Source organism: Tursiops truncatus, chromosome 9 (genome assembly GCF_011762595.2).
Source record: "Tursiops truncatus isolate mTurTru1 chromosome 9, mTurTru1.mat.Y, whole genome shotgun sequence".
Classification (NCBI taxonomy): domain Eukaryota; kingdom Metazoa; phylum Chordata; class Mammalia; order Artiodactyla; family Delphinidae; genus Tursiops; species Tursiops truncatus.
Genome location: NC_047042.1, coordinates 8,639,662 through 8,659,993, shown reverse-complemented (window position 1 = coordinate 8,659,993; position 20,332 = coordinate 8,639,662). Strand labels below are relative to the sequence as shown.

Sequence of the window (20,332 nt, the reverse complement as noted above, 5' to 3'; positions counted from 1 at the left end):
GGAGTGGCAGTCTAAGACCCTGTCCTCTCCAGCTGGGTGGGCTGCCTAGCTCCTTGGTATTTACCTGTGAAACTTGGTCCTATTCCCTACATTGTGTCATCCCAGCATCTCAGGCTCATCTGGCGGTGCTGGGGAAGAAGACAGGGCAGATGGGTTACGTCTCATCTCCGGGTACCTCCAGGGTGGCCCTGGGGCATCCACCTCACCTGTCTGTACCTGCTTCCTCTATCCCCTCATCTCAGTTGGCGCCTCTGAAAGCCACATTTGGAATCTGAGCAACAAGATCATACGCCAGTTCCTCCCAACCCACCCAGAGGTGCAACGGAGGTCAAGGTTGGACCCAGAGCAAGTCCTGAGGAAGGTGTGGGGTTGACAGACAGACAGACAGTCGGATGGACAGATGAGTAAGTCAGGCCACAGCAGGAGCTCCCGAGCACAGCTGCGTCCCGGTCCCGGGGCTGAGCACTCAGTCGTCTTCGATGGTGAGTTCGTGCTGGGTGGCCTCCTCGATGCTCTGAAGCTGATGGATCTCCCACTGCCTCAGCCGCTCTGTCTGTTAAAAGAAAGGCATCTCTGAGGTCTACCTTGTAGGAGCACTGACCTTTGCTAGAGACAATCTGTGTTGGAAAAGCAGGTGCCCACCCAGGGCTGCAGACCCTCACACGGGTTGACTTTCGGGCACCACCCAGGACTCACAAGTGAGAGCTGGCCTCACCAGCGTCCATGGCTCTGCCCCCGCATGCCGGGCACCATGACCCCAAGACGGAGCTAGCAACCTCCCAGAGGACCGAATCCCAGTGTGGGGACAGGCAGGTATATGAGTGGATGGGGTTAGGACCCCAGGGTCTGGGTCTGACAAGGGCACAGAGAGGTCACTGGGGAGGGGACAGGAACAAGGAGGGACCAGCTAGGCATGGTCCCTAGGGGAACGTGAGGGGTGGTTGGCACCTGCAGATAAGTGAGTGTCTGTGTGAGGCTGTCTAGACGGGCCATTTTCCTGCTGTGTTTTCAAGGGGCTCTTCCAGAGCTGCCCAGGGCAGGGGAGGGAGGGAGAGGGTCCCCAGGACAGCGTGGGGAAGATGGAAGCAGGATGACTTAGGTTGCTGAACAAGGCAGAGGCACATAGAAAGTGGAGGGGGGCAGGGCTCAGGTGGCTTAGCCAGATCCTGTGGCATTTGGTGTGGGGACTGGATCTCAGAGGACAATCGTGGAGGCGAAAGGAAAGAAGGCTGGGGTCTGCCGGCCACCGATGGCAGGCCCGCTGTGGGTCAGGGTCTCCCAAATACCCTGAAAGTATAGAAATAGAGGCAAGCCCTAGGGGCAAAATGAGGAATGGGAGAGCCTGGTGCCATGAGGACCAGTGTCTGTCCCAGTGATTGAGGAAGAGGGTCTCTGCCTGCATCGAGGGGCTGCACTGCTTCTGGGGACCCAGGCTCAGCTGGGGGTAGGTAGGGTTTGTGGCAATCTCCCCCCACCAAAAACAGTGAGACCTGCAGGCCCCTTCTCTCCTTCAGCTCCAGAATATTCCAGCCAGGCTCATGCTTCTCCTAGCAGAAGGACATTAGCTTGTGGGGATACTGACCAGTGGGAGGAAGCATCTGTCCTGCAATGGAGAGGCAGCCGAGGCCCCCGGGCAGCCCCCGGTCGACAGGTCCCACCCAGAAATGCACACAGAGCTTCTGATCTGCTGGTAATTACCTGCTCCTGACTACAACCAGGCACGGTCCTGAGACTCAGCAGGGTGTGGAGGGTGGCATCAGAAAAACTCACTCCATGAGCAGCGGCCCCAGAAAGGCAAGTGAAGCCAAGCAGAGGGGGCCAAAGGCCAATGAGAGGAACTTACGGGAACGAGGGAGCTCCTGGAAAGTCAAGTCGTCCTGCAGTAGGTAACCTTGGAAGGTAGAACTGAATGACACTCTGAAGAAGTAGGGTGAAAAAGTAAGACGGGAAAGAGAAAAGAGACCACTAGGCAATGAAGATGACACGAATAAATGAAAAGATATTCTGTGCTCATGGACTGGAAGAATTGATATTGTTAAAGTGTCCATGTTACCCAAAGCCATCTACAGATTCAGTGAAATCTCTATCAAAATTCTAATGGCATTTTTTACAAAAAAATTTTTATGAGCAATTTTAAAATTCATGTGGAACCACAAAGGCCCCCACAGAGCCAAAACAATCTTGAGAAAGAACAAAGCTGGGGGCATCATGCGTCTCCTGATTTCAAACTATATTACAAAGCCATAGTAATAAAAGCAGTATGGTATTGGCATAAAAACAGACACATAGACCAAAGGAACAGCATAGAGAGCCTAGAAATAAACCCATGTATATATGGTCAATTTATGACAAAAGAGCCAAGAATGTACAATAAGGAAAGGACAGTCTCTTCAATAAATTGTGTTGGAAAATCCAGACAGCCACATGCAGAAACAATTAAACTGGAACACTATCATACACCATACACAAAAACCAACTCAAAACGGCTTAAAAACTTGAATGTCAGACCTAAACCCATAAAAGTCCTAGAAGAAAACATGGGGGTGAGCTCCTTGACAATGGTCTTTGTGATGGTTTTTTTATTTGACACCAAAGCAAAGGCAATAAAAGTAAAAACAAACTAAAAAGCGTCTGCTCAGCAAAGGAAACCATCAACAAAATGAAAAGCAACCTATGAAATGGGAGAAAATATTTGCAAATCGTATCATATCTGATAAGGGGTTAATATCCAAAATAGATAAAGAATGTATATAACTCAATAGCCCCAAAGCAAACCCAACTTAAAAACGGGCAGAGGATCTCGCGTGAAAGGCAAGGCAGCAGTGTCCACAGCAGTGCCCCTTCCCGAGAAGCTCCTAGAACATGAGGTCACCAGAGGACCAGCTGAGGGGCTGGGAAGCAGAGCTCACAGCGGGAAGGGACCAGGAGACCCTCCACCCACCAGGACCCCAAGGTTGGCCAGAACAGCGGAGCAGGTGCGGCTGCAGGGGCTCGTGGCTGAGAGGAGGACAGAGCAAGGGGCTTTCTGGGGACTCCCACCCTGTGCTATCTCATCTCTACAGCACGGGAAGGCAGGCTATGCTAAGGAGTTTGGGGAGCACATGGGAACCGTGGGAGGCACATATTTCATGGCACAAGCAAAGGTCCTTCCCGTGGGGTCACGGGGACCCCTCAGAGTGGGGGAAGGATGGGGTACAGGCAGGGCCCTGAGCTGGACGATCTCCTCCAGTCCTGGTGACCTCACAATGCCCAGGCCAGGGGCCCATCAGTGAGGAAAGGGCAGCGTTTGCTCTCTCAGTTGCCACCAGGATGCTTCCCAGGGGGCCTTGGGCAGGGGCGCAGAGCTCCAGGGGATGGGTCAGGGTCAGGTCCTACCGCAGCAGCCAGTCTCTTCAGGTCCCGTGGCCTCCTCCTGGCTGTGTTCGCGATTCCGGGCAATCCCGGGTTTGGTGGCGATCTCCTTGCTCGGGGGGACTTGCGCTGCTGCTGCTGCTGCTGCCGCCGCCGGGTGACCGAGGCTGGCACGGGTGGGTCTTCCTCCAGCGCAAAGGGGTCCGAGTTGGATCCTAGCTGCCCACTGGACACCTCAGAGGCCCGGATGGTGGAAAGCCGCCTCTTTCTGAAGGGGGCCTTGGGGCTGAGCTCTCCCGGGGACGAAGGGAGGTCCCAGGGGGAGTGCACAGGCAGTGGGGACCCGCCTGCAGAGCCCCCTTCCTGGCGTGAGGGGACATCGCCCAGTATCTCTGAGTGCCAGCTGGGGGCAGCTCCCTCTGGGGTGCTGTGCTTTAGGACCCTTGTCAGGGACGTCCGTCTGGTCACGGAAGAAAAGCCCTCATCCTCAGAGGAGCTCAACTCAGGAAGCTGCCAAAACAAAGCACAGAGGTCAGCATCCTAGAAGGTCACAGCAAGTGGAGCCTCGGGCCCGGCACCAAGCCCTACCGGGCACGTTCCTGAGGTACAGCCACCATGAGGCAGACACTCCAGGTCTGCCCCAGCGAGGGAAGCTTCCAGCAGCAAGATGAAACCCATCACAGGACAAGACCACACTCACGCTCTGCCTGCCTTTTCAATAGTTTTGTCTATTTTTGGTGAAAATTTTAAGCATCCGTCAGAAAGATAGTTTTTAAAGATAGGACTGAAAAAACAGAGGACTTTCAGGTAATACTTTTCAGAAAAAAAAAAGTTTGAAATGTCAATGAAATCATCTCAACGTTGAAACTCAACATGAAAAAACAAAACTGCGGTTTTGGGTACGTAAGTGGAATTGTGTTGTGCAGGTGCAGATGCTGAGAGTGGGGTGAGGTGTGATGCTTTTGAAAAGCTTGATAATATCCCAGTGCCAAACCCCATGACAGACAGCAGCGAGTCCATCGTGGCCACCTTTTTTCTTCTTCCAAAATAAATCCTTGACTAAACCATTAGAGGTGCTGAAAATACAGTCTAGGGAGGGCTTCCCATGGACACATTTATTCCATGGAGTGTGCTGCAACGTTCAAAATCTGTTCTCCTGGATTTCTCACAGTATTCTTATGAGGTGGGTGTGATCTGCATCAAGGAACTGAGGGGAACATCAAGGCGGGGTGGCGTGAGTGACCAGAAGCAGGTAAGCAGAAGAGACAAGCTGTGGATCAGAGCTGTTGACACCCACGTCTGTGGAGGTCTGGCATCATGCGCCAGGATGCCTTGAGCTCCGCCAGAAAGCAGGGAGGAAGCGCCCCTTCCTCCTGGGAGGATGAACTGATCACGATCATTTACATGGCGTCTTCTGTGTAGCCCTTGGGGTCCTTTTGAACATTGTTTGCTTTAACAAAAATGCTTAGAATGGATTAACGTAACTCTAAATAAACCTGAAAGATAAGATTTACTCCAGAGTATGAGTTGGTATCAGAAACTACCAAACTATCTTCCAAAGTGGCTATGCCATTCTTCCATCCCTTCCATCCCACCAGCAGCGAGGGAGAGTTCTGTTTCTTCCACACCCTCACCAGCATTTGGTACTGTCAGTTTAAATTTTTTTTAATAATAAATGTATTTATTTTTGGCTGAGTTGGGTCTTCATTGCTGCGTGTGGGCTTCCTCTAGTTGCGGTGCGCGAGCTTCTCATTGTCGTGGCTTCTCTTGTTGCGGAGCACGGGCTCTAGGCACGCGGGCTTTGGTAGTTGTGGCACGTGGGCTCAGTAGTTGTGGCTCGCGGGCTCTAGAGCGCAGGCTCAGTAGTTTTGGCGCATGGGCTTAGTGGCTCCGCGGCATGTGGGATCTTCCCAGACCAGGGATCAAACCTGTGTCCCCTGCATTGGCAGGCAGATTCTCAACCACTGCACCACCAGGGAAGCCCCTAAAAATTTTTTTAAATTTCAGTTTTCTAATAGGTGAGTAGTGGTATCTCATTTGCATAGTAGTTTTCATTTGAATTTCTGTAATGTCCAATGACATTGAACATTTTCATTTACTTATCATCTACTTATCTTGTTTCGTGAAGTAAAGTTCAAACAGCTGCCACATCAAATGCAAAGAGAAAAAACTCACCTATTAAAAGCCTCTCAGATTGGATTAGAAAGAAAATCCAACTCCACACTGTATACAGCAATATGCACTGAAGATGAGGTGTTCAGAAAGTTTTGAAGTAGAATGATGGCAAAGACAATCAGAGAAGAACAAGTGAAAAAATTCAGCGACTTCACTATTTATATTGGAAAAGGCTGAATTCATGGCAAAATACATTAAGATCATAAAAGTACAGTGTAATGAAAGCCAAAATGCTTTTCTGTTATAATTATCTTTGCACCAGACAGTATAGCATCCACACTCATAGAGCAAAATCCAAGGAGAAATAAGGAGAAACAGAAATAAAGTAGTAAGGATAATTCACTTTTTTTTTTTTTTAGCCCCTGCTAGATCAAGGAGAAAAATAAATGATCCAAACCCCTTGGAAGATAATCAGCACTTATCCAAAGAGACTAAGTCTTCCTACTTCAAACAGGGACTGAGATCTCAGAATAAAAAGAAACTTCAAGCGAAGATATTCTTTTTTTTTTTTTTTTTTTTTTTTGCGGTACGCGGGCCTCTCACTGCTGTGGCCTCTCCCGTTACGGAGCACTGGCTCCGGACGCGCAGGCTCAGCGGCCATGGCTCACGGGCCCAGCCGCTCCGCTACTAAAAATGTTTTAGTATTACAGAAAAAATGATTTAGTATTGTCTTACAAATATATATACAAAGCTTACAGATAAAAAATTAGTACTGTTTTAAAAAGATGGTCTCGAGGGCTTCCCTGGTGGTGCAGTGGTTGAGAGTCCGCCTGCCGATGCAGGGGGTGCGGGTTCGTGTCCCGGTCTAGGAGGATCCCACATGCAGCGGAGCGGCTGGGCCCGTGAGCCACGGCCGCTGAGCCTGCGCGACCGGAGCCTGTGCTCCACAACGGGAGAGGCCACAGCAGTGAGAAGCCAGCATATCGCAAAAAAAAAAAAAAAAAAAAAGATGGTCTCGACATTCATATGGGAATATCATATGGGAAAAGGTAGGCTTTCAAAGGAGTAGGGAAGAGAGGTTTTTCTTCTCTTCCTCTTTGCATGTTGTTCTGACTGGTCAGTCATTTGGAAAAAAACCAAAACAATAGTAAAAACATGTTCCTACCTCATACCTTATATAAAATAAATTACAAGGCACTGAATATTATATTCTTAAAAAATTCATAGATTACTAGGAAAAAGCAGAATAATTTTAAAAAATCTAAAACAAAGTTGGATTCTTATTCACATCATTCACCATGATAAATTCCAAATGGATATTTAAATATATAAAAGCAAAGCTATATAAGAATTGGAAGGAAACAGTGGTGAATTCCTCTGTAAATTTGTCAGAAATAAGGCTTTTTAATAACTCATAATACAGAAGCCATAAAAGAATAAACTAAATATAATTTTTTAAAAAGATGATATACTAAATAAAAAAAGGTAAAACACAAGTTCTAGAAAAGATAAATAAGGTGTTAATTTTCTAATATCTAGGAAAAAACTGATAGCCTAATGGATAAATGTGCAAGGACCCTTAACAGTATTTTATATACAATTTTTAAAAAAATATACAGATAAGGAAAGATCTCTTTGTTTTAGGTAGAGTCCTTTTGTACAAACGGAGGGAAAAAAAGAATCTAAAGAAAGTTTCAGAAGAGGCTAAAAACATGATGTTTACTTATGCTGCGGGCTGGACAGAGGGTGGCGGGAGTCACTGTGTACCTGTTTATGCTTTTTTATTTGGAAACCATGGGTACGTATTACCTCTTTACAGATGAAAAAGAAAAGAAAGCCCTACTTGGCTGGTGAAGAGACAGGCACACCAAGACTCAGAAATCCTCCCAGGAATCCCCTGGTTGGGACAGAAGTGGTTGAGGGGTCTCGAGTCAGCTGGTCCCACTGGAGCCAAAATACAGGGTTATGAAGGTCAGGTTTTGAACTTCTCCTGGGGCCTGCGACCTAATTGTGCAGCCCCGCTTTCCATTTCGCTTCTGGAGCAAGGCGTTGCATGGGTTCCCCTCTGCTGCCCACTGCTTCCCTGGGCCTCCAGGCTTTCCCCAGAGAGGCCGAGACCCAGGACAGAGGGTTTGGGGGATAAGGGGTGTGGGGAGTGGGGGGCAGCAGAACAAGGGAATCCCCTCTGATGTCTCTGGGATGGTGCATTGGGTGCCATGCCCGGGCAAGCGGGGCCTCCGAGCACAGGTTGCCCGTTGGGGAGAAAAGTGGGCCTGGGTCCCCAGGCCAAGGACCAGGAGGCCCCCTGATGCCAGCGCAGGACCTGCCCGACCTACCGGGAGCTCAGGCGGATCCTGCTTCTGCCTCAGCCGGCGGCAGGAGCTGGTGTCCCCCTACCTCGGCCGCCTGCAGCACCCCTCCCCTCCTGCCTGGTCCCCGGCACCCCACCAAACCCCCACCCTCCAGCCCCATCGTGCCCCGGCTTACCTGCGCCCCAGGCACACCCAGAAGCCTCCCTCTCCACCGCCCCACCTCGACCCTGCCTGCACGCCCGCATCCCCCCTCCTCGCCCCCATCCTGCCGCCTCGCCCCCATCCTGCCCTGGGCTACCTGCGCCCCGGGGTCCATCCTGCTTCCCAGCGGGGACCAGATGCCTTGGCGAGCTGCAGTGCACGGCGAGCCCCTGCGCCCTGAAGTACCCGCCGGGTCCACACGGCAGGCCCACGCAGGCGTGCAGGAGCCCACCTGTATGCAGTCTCCCCTTGATGACCCCGCAGGTGCAAGAGCCACGCAGGGGTGGAGCCCCGAGCCTTGAGCGGCTCCACCTGGCAGGTTCCTCTGTGTGCAACTGGGTTGTGTGTCCGGGCCTTCAGGAAGTCAGGGCCCACAGGTGGGTGCCCTCACAGTGTGCCAAGTGGTTTACCAATATTGCCACCACATCCTAAAGGAGTGGAGGTCATCGCCCCACCTCAGTCCCCAAGGCATCCGAGACCAGATATGCCCTGTCGTGACTGGAGTGCAGAGTCAGAAGGTAGGACAGCTGAGGGTGACCGCAGCAATCGGACTCGGCAGTCCCAAACTTGAGCTGATTGGAACTACTCCAGGGCCTGTTGGAGCCCCCAGCTGGGCCCAGCCGCAAGTAGGTCTGCACGAGGACCCATAATTGGCATTTCTAACGAATCCCAGGTGACGCTGAGTGAACGAATGGTAACATCACTTCAGAATACTGGTCACTTAACACACTAACCTCCCACCTCGCCTTAAGCATCTTGGGGGGTGGGGAGGGGCTGAAGGGAGGGTGCAGCAGAGAAGAGCAACAGCCGCCACCCTGAACCCGCAGCCTGTGAATGTTGGTTCTGAGACGTGATCTCAGCCTCCGAGGAACCCAGAGCAGCATGTTTATTATCCCCATTTCAATGAGGAGGAGACTGAGCCGCGAGGGGGGCGGGGTAGCTTCCCAAGATCATTTATGGGCGCCTAGCAGAACCACTAAATCCTCACCCTCTGAAAAACCTTTCTCGGCAAAGATCTGATAAACGCGTTCACTCTCAGGTGTGACTAATAATACTTCAAAATGAACAACAACAACAGAAAAGACGAGAACCCCAGACTGTCTGACTCCAGAATCAGCACGCTTTGCCCTTGCTACTCTTCTGGTATTTTTAAAAAGTATTATCCATCTGAACTTTGCCACTAAGTTGCTGTGTGATTTTGGGTGGCTGGATTTTGTCCCCGTTCTCTCCTTTGTCTTTAAATTGAGGCACTATCTGAGGTCACATCCTAATGCTTTGAGATCCCTGAATCCTGGAGGCGCCCAAGAGTGTTGAAGGAGATTGTCAGAGACAGGGGTTCTACTGGGGACGCATCCCCTTCTGTTGGCACAGACCATCACACTGGGGAAGCTCTCCAGGCTCAGGTGCTGTGGGTGGTGGAAGGGAGCCCTCGCCACCCTGCTGCTTGGGCTCTCGGTGGCCACAGCCCTCCCGGAGGGCAGGTCAGCTTTCAGCGTTGGGTGCAAGTCTTGAGAGCACGCACGACCTTTGAAGGGGCAGTTCCACTTATAGAAGCATCAGGAGACAATGAGACCAAGTAGTCACTCATTTCCTCTTACGTCTGTGAAGCGTTAATTTTAAGAGCCCTGATAGAAGTGCACACACATCTAAGGACAGGAATGCTCTGCAGCCAGTAATCTGTGTGTCAACATGTGTACACACATGTGTACATGTGCACGTATGTACACATGTATGCTTGTGTATGTAAATACACACTGTAGACAAAATGTTCATAATATATTAAATGAAAAAATGCTGTAGAACAGATGGTATAGTGTGATCCCGTTTTAAAAATCACACATATACACATCATACACACACACACACACACACACACACACACACACACACACACACACACACACACACACATCCAAAAAGAGATTCATGGAAATGGGAACATTGGTAATATCTAGGAGGTAACATGATGGGAAATTTTAACATCACTTAAATCCATTTTACGTTTTTCTAAAAAAAAACATGTAATTAGTAAATAATAATTAAAAAATAAAGCTCACCTGGTACAGTCCATCATTTTCCAGATGGGGAAACTGAAGATTGCAGAGGGGAAGCGTTTGCCCAAAGCGCTGGAGTGAATAAGGTGGGAGCTGCCTGGACACTGTCCAGCACCCTGAGGTCTGGCCCAATGTTTTCTGCTGCATCAGTACACCCCCAGGGTCCCCCTGACCTCATGGCACCTGGGCACGCCGCTTTGAGTATAACGTAAGGCTCTTCTGTTTGTGTTTGTGAATGAAAACATTGTGAAATCTTCAGTGTGTGTCCAGAGTCGCATTAGTCTAGCACACAGTGTTACCTGTCATCAGTGCCCTTCACTACAACATCGGGCAGCCCTCTGGGGAGATGTGCGGGGGCCTGGGCATGCACAGGGGCCCTGCACGGACTCCAGGCCTGGCCCATGGCAGAAACTGACCCACACCCTCCAAGCTCCTGATCTGTGCCGAGAGCCCGCTACATCCCTTGTGCTGACTCCCAGAAGCCCGAATTCCCCTCACCGTGCAGGTGAGGACCTGGGGAGGCTGAACTCAAGTGTGATTCAAGTCCAAGTTGCGGGCACGCACATGCCTGCTAGTCTGCCACACTGAACGCTGCATTACAGATACCAATAATGCTCCTGGTGTAAGAAGGGCTGCTTCAGAGCCTGGCTCTGGTCATTGACAAGGTGTGGGCCCAGGCCAATGAGAGTCATCCCACTGTGTGTTCTGATCACGTGTAGGAATTCCTCAGTACGATGCTGGGCACGTGGTAGATACTCAGCAGCCGGCAGCATCTTTTGTCAGCACTCCTGCTGCCCATGTAAGACTTGTCATGCTCCCCCAGTGGTTTCCATTTCCACCGTACGCTGGTGCCTCTTCTGAACTCCAGCACAATGAATTACTTATTGTTTCCGTATTGTATATATTTTTCTTTCCTGTATAGTATGATGTTTTGGCACCTTACAAACCTTTCTGGCTGGGAGAGACTGGCCCTCCCTGGCTAGCCAATTCTTGGAGATAGAAAAGGGCTCATCCAGGAGCATGTTTTTGATATATGGGAACAAACCAATCCAGAGTCAGGCCTATTCTATCTGGGCTGTGTTCCCCAGGAGGCAAAATTCTTCTGCCGTAATCACCCCAGGGCCAGGTACCAGGCAACCAGAGGCCAACTCTATAGCTTAGAGCCACCAACACTATTCAAACTAGCCAGTCCTAAGCGCTTCACCTTGCCCTGCCCTGCCTTTCCCAAGGAGACCCCAATAAAGGCCATGGCCTTGGCTCTCCCCTTGCTACCATTTTCTACCTCCTGACCACGCTGGTGCTTCCCCTGTGGTTCTGCATGGTGTGCTGGGGCTCCTGTATCCAGGACCTGGGAGTGAAATACATGTCTTATTTCTAAGACATTTTTATTCACATCTACTCCTGTGGCCCATCAACTTTACAATTCCATATCTAAGACATAAATTCTTAGCACAGTTTCTACATAACTGATATGCTCAATGTTGCCTTTGACCCCAGGTTATAAATAAGAGGCTAATAGTTGGTACTCTTTGTAAAGCACAACTGAGGAGAAGAAACATGTAAACTTCATTAATAAATAAGTGCAAAATATCATAGTACAAGCACTGCTTTAAAATGATTCAAATTTGCAAAGAGAAAATGCCAAGATACTCTCCAAAACAGAAAGCACCAGGTCCACATAGACTTCTACTTAACATTTAAGGAAGAAATTATACTAATTCTCTATAACATTCCAGAATATAGAAGCAGAGGAAAGAATTCCTAGCCTATTCTATGAGACCAGCATTACCATAACACCAAAACCAGATGAAGACATTACAAGAAAAGAAAACCACAGACCCATATCTCTCACTAACATAGAAACAAAAATCCTCAACAAAATATTAGCAAATCGAATCCAACAGTGTATAAAAAGAATCGTATGCCTTGACAAAATGGGATTTACCCCAGGTATACAGGCTGGATCAACACTAAAAAATAAATTAATGTAATCTAACACATCATAGGCTAAGGAAATACCATACAATAATAACAACATATATAGAGAAAACATTTGACAAAATCCAACACCCATTCATGATCAAAACTGTCAGTAAACTAAAAATAGAAGGGAACTTCCTCAACTGTAAAGAATATCTACAAGAAACCTACAACCAAGTCATACTTAATGGTGAGAAGCTCAAAGCTTTCCCAATAGGATCAGGAACATGGCAAGGATGACCTCTTTCACCATTACATTTCAACATGTACTGAATGTCCTAGGTAATGCAATAAGACAAGAAAAGGAAATAAAAGTATATAGATTGGGAAGGAAGAATTCAAACTGTGTTTATTTGCAGATGACATGGCAGTCTATGTTAAAAAAAACTGGAAGAATCAACAAAAAGAATCCTAGAACTAATTAGTTATTATAGCAAATTGCAGATACAGGTTAATATACAAAAGGCAATCCCTTTTTTTCTTTTTTTGAATTTTATTTTATTTATTTTTTATACACCATGTTCTTATTAGTCACCTATTTTATACATATTACTGTATATTAGTAAATCCCAATCCCCCAATTCATCCCCCCCACATATTCCCCCCTTGGTGTACCTCCGTTTGTTCTCTACATCTGTGTCTCTGTTTCTGCCTTGAGAATTGGTTCATCTGTACCACTTTTCTAGATTCCACATATATGAGTCAATATACGATATTTGTTGTTCACTTTCTGACTTACTTCACTCTGTATGACAGTCTCTAGGTCCATCCACATCTCTACAAATGACCCAGTTTTGTTCCTTTTTATGGCTGAGTAATATTCCATGGTATATATGTACCACATCTTCTTTATCCATTCATCTGTCGATGGGCATTTAGGATGCTTCCATGACCCGGCTATTGTAAATAGTGCTGTAATGAACATTGGCGTGCATGTGTCTTTTTGAATTATGGTTTTCTCTGGGTATATGGCCAGTAGTGGGATTGCTGGGTCATATGTTAATTCTATTTTTAGCTTTTTAAGGAACCTCCATACTGTTCTCCTTAGTGGCTGTATCAATTTACATTCCCACCAACAGTGCAAGAGGGTTCCCTTTTCTCCGCACCCTCTGCAGCATTTGTTGTTTGTAGATTTTCTGATGATGCTCATTCTAACCGGTGTGAGGTGATACCTCATTGTACTTTTGATTTGCATTTCTCTAATAATTACTGATGTTGAGCAGTTTTTCATGTGCCTCTTGACCATCTGTATATCTTCTTTGGAGAGATGTCTATTTAGGGCTTCTGCACATTTTTTGATTGGGTTGTTTGTTATTTTTAAATATTGAGCTGCATGAGCTCTTTATATATTTTGGAGATTAATCCTTTGTTGATTCATTTGCAAATATTTTCTCCCATTCTGAGTGTTGTCTTTTCATGTTGTTTATAGTTTCCTTTGTGGTGCAAAAGCTTTTAAGTTTTATTTGGTCCCATTTGTTTATTTTTGTTTTTATTTCCATTACTCTAGGAGGTGGGTCAAAAAAGCTCTTGCTGTGACTTAGGTCAAAGATTGTTCTTCCTATGTTTTCCTCTAAGAGTTTTATAGTGTCCAGTCTTACATTTAGGTTTTTAATCGATTTTGAGTTTATTTTTGTGTATGGTGTTAGAGAGTGTTCTAATTTCATTCTTTTACATGTACCTGTCCAGTTTTCCCAGCACCTCTTATTGAAGAGACTGTCTTTTCTCCATTGTATATCCTTGCCTCCTTTGTCATAGATTACTTGACCATAGGTGCATGGGTTTATCTCTGGGCTTTCTATACTGTTCCATTGATCTATATTTGTGTTTTTGTGCCAGTACCATATTGTCTTGATGACTGTAGCTTTGTAGTATATTCTGAAGTCAGGGAGTCTGATTCCTCCAGCTCTGTTATTTTCCTTCAAGATTGCTTTGGCTATTCAGGGTCTTTTGTGTCTCCATACAAATTTTAAGATTTTTTGTTATAGTTCTGTAAAAATTGCCATTGGTAATTTGATAGGGCTTGCATTGAATCTGTAGATTGCTTTGGGTAGTAGTCATTTTCACAGTATTGATTCTTCCAATCCAAGACCATGGTATATCTCTCCCTCTGTTTGTGTCATCTTTGATTTATTTCATCAGTGTTTTATAGTTTTCTGAGTACAGGTCTTTTACCTCCTTAGGTAGGTTTATCCCTAGGTATTTTATTCTTTTTGTTGCACTGGTGAATGGGATTATTTCCTTAATTTCTCTTTCTGATTTTTTATTGTTAGTGTATAGGAATGCAAGAGATTTCTGTGCATTAATTTTGTATCCTGCAACTTTACCAAATTCACTGATTAGCTCTAGTAGTTTTCTGGTGGCATCTTTAGGATTCTCTATGTATAGTATCATATCATCTGCAAACAGTGACAGTTATACTTCTTCTTTTCCAATTTGTATTTCTTTTATTTCTTTTTCTTCTCTGATTGCTGTGGCTGGGACTTCCAAAACTATGTTGAATAATAGTGGCGAGAGTGGACATCCTTGTCTTGCTCCTGATCCTAGAGGAAATGCTTTCAGTTTTTCACCATTGAGAATGATGTTTGCTGTGGGTTTGTCATATATGACCTTTATTACATTGAGGTAGGTTCCCTCTATGCCCACTTTCTGGAGAGGTTTTTCTTTTGTAAAATAGGTGTTGAATTTTGTCAAGAGATTTTTCTGCATCTATTGAGATGATCATACGGTTTTTATTCTTCAATTTGTTAATTTGGTGCATTACATTGATTTGCATATATTGAAGAATCCAATATATGTGGATGATTGGTCTCATGATTGGTCTGTTCATATTTTCTATTTCTTCCTGGTTCAGTCTTGGAAGGTTATACCTTTCTAAGAATTTGTCCGTTTCTTCCAGGTTGTCCATTTTAATGGCATGAGTTGCTTGTAGTAGTCCCCTATGATGCTTTGTATTTCTGTGGTGTCTGTTGTAACTTCTCCTTTTTTCATTTCTAATTTTATTGATTTGAGTCCTCTCCCTCTTTTTTTGATGAGTCTGGCTAAAGGTTTGTCAATTTTGTTTATCTTTTCAAAGAACCAGCCTTTAGTTTTATTGATCTCTGCTATTGTTTTCTTTGTTTCTATTTCATTTATTTCTGCTCTGATCTTTATGATTTCTTTCCTCTACTAACTTTGGGTTTTGTTTGTTCTTCTTTCTCTAGTTCCTTTAGGTGTAAGGTTAGATTGTTTATTTGAGATTTTTCTCGTTTCTTGAGGTAGGCTTGTATTGCTATAAACTTCCCTCTTAGAACCACTTTTGCTGCATCCCATAGGTTTTGGATCATTGTGTTTTCATTGTCATTTGTCTCTAGGTATTTTTTGATTACCTCTTTGATTTCTTCAGTAACCTCTTGGTTATTTAGTAACATATTGTTTAGTCTCCATGTGTTTGTGTTTTTTATGTTTTTTTCCTTGTAAATGATTTCTTATCTCATAGCGTTGTGGTCAGAAAAGATGCTTGATATGATTTCATTTTTCTTAAATTTACCGAGGCTTGATTTGTGACCCAAGATGTGATCTATCCTGGAGAATGTTCTGTGTGCACTTGAGAAGAAAGTGTAATCTGCTGTTTTTGGATGGAATGTTCTATAAATATCATTAAATCTATCTGGTCTATTGTGTCATTTAAAGCTTCTGTTTCCTTATTAATTTTCTGTCTGGATGATCTGTCCATTGGTGTAAGTGAGGTGTTAAAATCCCCCACTATTATTGTGTTACTGCCGATTTCCTCTTTTATAGCTGTTAGCAGTTGCCTTATGTATTGAGGTGCTCCTATGTTGGATGCATATATATTTATAATTGTTATATCTTCTTTTTGGATTGATCCCTTGATCATTATGTAGTGTCCTTCCTTGTCTCTTGTAACATTCTTTATTTTAAAGTCTATTTTATCTGGTATGAGTATTGCTACTCCAGCTTTCTTTTGATTTCCTTTTGCATGGAACATCTTTTTCCATCCCCTCACTTTCAGTCTGTATATGTCCCTAGGTCTGAAGTGGGTCTCTTGTAGACAGCATATATATGGGTCTTGTTTTTGTATCCATTCAGCGAGCCTGTGTCTTTTGTTTGGAGCATTTAATCCATTCACATTTAAGGTAATTATTGATATGTATGTTCTATTACCATTTTAAAAATTGTTTTGGGTTTGTTATTGTAGGTCTTTTCCTTCTGTTGTGCTTCCTGCCTAGAGAACTTCCTTTCACATTTGTTGTAAAGCTGGTTTGGTGGTGCTGAATTCTCTTAGTTTTTGCTTGTCTGTAAAGCTTTTTATTTCTCCGTCGAATCTGAATGAGATCCTTGCCAGGTAGAGTCATCTTGGTTGTAGGTTCTTCCCTTTCATCACTTTAAATATATCGTGCCACTCCCTTCTGGCTTGTAGAGTTTCGGCTGAGAAATCACCTGTTAACCTTATGGGAGTTCCCTTTTGTGTTATTTGTCATTTTTCCCTTGTGGTTTTAATAAGTTTTCCTTGCCTTTAATTTTTGTCAATTTGATTACTATGTGTCTCAGCATGTTTCTCCTTGGGTTTATCCTGCCTGGGACTCTCTGCACTTCCTGGACTTGGGTGGCTATTTCCTTTCCCAGTTAGGGAAATTTTCGACTACAGTCTCTACAAATATTTTATCGGGTCCTTTCTCCCTCTTTTCTCCTTCTGGGACCCCTAAAATGAGAACGTTGGTGTGTTTAATGTTGTCCCAGAGGTCTCTTAGGCTGTCTTCATTTCTTTTCATTCTTTTTTCTTTATTCTGTTCCGCAGCAGTGAATTCCATCATTCTGTCTTACAGGTCAGTTATCCGTTCTCCTGCCTCAGTTATTCTGCTATTGATTCCTTCTAATGTATTTTTCATTTCAGTTATTGTATTGTTCATCACTGTTTGTTCTTTAATTCTTCTAGGTCTTTGTTAAACATTTCTTTATCTTTTCAATCATTGCCTCCATTCTTTTTCCGAGGTCCTGGATCATCTTCACTATCATTACTCTGAATTCTCTTTCTGGAAGGTTGCCTATCTCCACTTCATTTAGTTGTTTTTCTGGAGTTTTATCTTGTTCCTTCATCTGGTACATAGTCCTCTGCCTTTTCATTTTGTCTATCTTTCTGTGAATGTGGTTTTCATTCCACAGGCTACAGAATTGTAGTTCTTCTTGCTTCTGCTGTCTGCTCTCTGGTGGATGAGGCTATCTAAAAGGCTTGTGCAAGCTTCCTGATGGAAGGGACTGGTGGTGGGTAAAGCTGGCTGTTGCTCTGGTGGGCAAAGCTCAGTAAAACTTTAATCTGCTTGTCTGCTGATGGGTGGAGCTGGGTTCCCTCCCTGTTGGTTGTTTGGCCTGAGGTGACCAAGCACTGGAGCCTACCTAGCTCTTTGGTGGGGCTAATGGCAGATTCTAGGAGGACTCACACCAAGGAGCACTTTCCAGAACTTCTGCTGCCCGAGTCCTTGTCCCCACACTGAGCCACAACCACCCCCTGCCTCTGCAGGAGACCCTCCAACACTAGCAGGTAGGTCTGGTTCATTCTCCTATGGGGTCACTGCTCCCTCCCCTGGGTACTGAAGTGCACACTGCTTTGTGTGTGCCCTCCAAGAGTGGAGTCTCTGTTTCCCCCAGTCCTGTCAAAGTCCTGCAGTCAAACCCCCCTAGGCTTCAAAGTCTTATTCTCTAGGAATTCGTCCTCCCATTGCCTGACCCCCAGGTTGGGAAGCATGACGTGGGGCTCAGAACCTTCACTCCAGTGGGTGGACTTCTGTGGTATAAGTGTTCTCCAGTTTGTGACTCACCCACCCAGCGAATGTGGGGTTTGATTTTATTATGATTGCGCCCCTCCTACCATCTCATTGCAGCTTCTCCTTTGTCTTTGGATGTGGGGTGTCTTTTTTGATGAGTTCCAGTGTCTTCCTGTCGATGACTGTTCAGCAGTTAGTTGTGATTCCAGTGCTCTCGCAAGAGGGAGGGAGCGCACATTCTTTTACTCCACCATCTTGAACCAATCTCCAAATTCAATCCCTTTGGAATACAGCAATAAATAAGTGGAATTTGAAATTAAAAGCACAACACCATTTACATTAGCACCCTCCAAAATGAAATACTTGTGTATAAATGTAAGAAAATATGTACACAATCTATATGGGGAAAACAATACTCTGATGAATGAGATCAAAGAAGAACTTAAAAAATAATTTAATAAATTTAATGGAATTTAATCATGGTTAGGAAGACTCAATATTGTCAAGATGTCAGTTCTTCCCAACTTAAATATGGATTCAAGACAATCCCAATGAAAATCACTAAGTTATTTTGTAGATATTGACAAACTGATTCTAAATTTTATATGGAGGTAAAACACCCAGAAGAGCCAACATGATGTTGATGAAGAACAAAGTGGGAAGACTGATATTACGTGACCTCAAGATTTATTACAAATCTATAGTAAATAGATTATGACATATAAATGTATAATTCTATAGCCTAGAGTGTGATATTGATGAATTAATAGACAAATAGAGCAGTGGAGCAGTTTAGGGAGTCCCCAAATAGAATCCCATTAATATCATCAACTGGTCTGGTACAAAGGAACAAGGGTAATACAGTGCAGGTAATACAGTGCAGACTAACAAATGGTGCTGGAACAAACAAATGGTTTGTTCTTTTCAACAAATGGTGAAAAGTGTTTTCAACAAATGGTGCTGGAACGACTACACATCTACAAGCAAAAAAAAAAAAAAAAAGAAAAAAAGAAAAAAAATCTAGACACAGACCTTACACTCTTCACAAAAATTAACTCAAAATGGATCACAGAACTAAATGTAAAATGCAAAACTATAAATTCTTAGAAGATTACCTAGGAGAAAACCTAGATGATCTTGGGTATGGTGATGACTTTTATAGATGCAACACCAAACACAGGACACAATAAAACAAAAATTTATAAGCTGGACTTCAATAAAAGGAAAAACTTCTGACCTGTGAAAGAACATGTTAAGAGAATGAGAAGAAAACCCACAGACGAGGAGAAAATATTTGCAAAGGACAAATCTAATAAAGAGCTGTTGGCTAAAATGCTAAAAGAACACTTAAAACCCCAAAATAAGAAAACAAACAACTTGATTAATAAACGGTCAAAGGCCTTACAAGACACATCCCTAAAGAAGATAAACAGATGGCAGCCAAGCACATAAAAAATCCTCCACTTCATATTTCATCTGGGAAATGCAAATTACAACCCAGATACAGGCACACAACTATTAGAATGACCCCAACCCAGATACTGACAATACCAACCGATGAAAAGTTTGTGGAGCAAAAGAACACTTATTCACTCTGCCTGGTGACAGCACCCACAGTGTTCATGCTGTAATGCGGGTGAGATGCCCCCATGATGTGCACACTTGATGTAGGTGACAGCGCCCTATGTGATGGACTAGAAACTGTAATGCAGGAGGCAATCCCCCACTTGTCGGCCCAGGGTCCCTGCCCTTTGCCCAGGTCAGAGAATTAGCAGAGTTGTGTAACCTCATGCCTGGAAGGCATGAATAAAGTACTACATTGTTGCTGAGTTCTGTGGGGTGGGAGACACCCTGTGGCCCCTGTGTGGGTTCGATGGGGCTTGGCGAGGGGGATCCTGGATGTTTGAGGTTGACCGATGTGTCCATAGACATATTAAGGTCTTTGTGCAGAGAGCTGGAGAGTGTGGACTTCCTGGGGGACATCACGGGCCCAGTCTGGTGCAGCAGCCTTTTCTCCTCATGGAAGTCATGGACACTTTTTAACCATCTATGAAACCACAGAACTCATCACCAAAAAATGATCATCAACACTTAACCATACAACATTATGCCTAACATAGCAGAGAGGCTAGGGATTTCCCGCAGCCCATGGGCAGACTCTTCGCTGCTACACGGTGCAGTGAATTCTGGCTGGAAATGACTCACACGGTTCATCTGGGGTGAGCAGCAGAATTGAGACGGGACGGCTCAGGTCTCTTCTCTCCTTCCAAGGTTCTTCTATCGCCTCATGCTGCCCACCCCGCCCAAGCACGGCAACGACTCTTCTATCCATTACCCTGCCCTGAACTCTCCGCTGCCAGCTTCTTACGGTGTGGTTTTGAGTGGCAGTGGGATGGCGTGGGTCTTCCAAATGCCCTCAAACTTGAGCGAGAATCAGGGTCCTCTGGAGAGCTTGTGAAAACAGAGGGCCAGCCCCCATCGCCAAGCTTCTGGGTCAAGGGTCTGGGTGGGACCTGGGAGTACGCATTTCTATCCAGGCCCAGGTGATGTGAGTCTGGTC

The 20,332-nt window shown here is 45.2% G+C and overlaps 1 protein-coding gene across 1 annotated transcript; it reads right to left on the bottom strand.

Annotated features, from left to right (window-relative positions):
• Positions 1–466: 466 nt before the first annotated feature.
• CCDC201 (coiled-coil domain containing 201) lies at positions 467–4,371 on the bottom strand. The gene is made up of 3 exons (XM_033862741.1): positions 4,346–4,371; positions 3,376–3,811; positions 467–553 (listed from the first exon to the last, which is right to left on the bottom strand). Exons 1-3 carry the CDS (start codon positions 4,369–4,371, stop codon positions 467–469), a joined length of 549 nt encoding a protein of 182 aa, XP_033718632.1.
• Between the last annotated feature and the right edge of the window lie 15,961 nt (positions 4,372–20,332).

Bases quoted from the DNA above. Each gene is read 5' to 3' on its own strand.
- CCDC201 (XM_033862741.1), bottom strand. From the start codon at position 4,371: ATGGACTCGCTGCTGTCTGTCATGGG. The intron at 3,812-4,345 runs GTTTGGCACTGG...TTCCGTGACCAG, and splicing joins TCGCTGCTGTCTGTCATGGG to ACGGACGTCCCTGACAAGGG. The intron at 554-3,375 runs GTAGGACCTGAC...TTCTTTTAACAG, and splicing joins TGAAGAGACTGGCTGCTGCG to ACAGAGCGGCTGAGGCAGTG.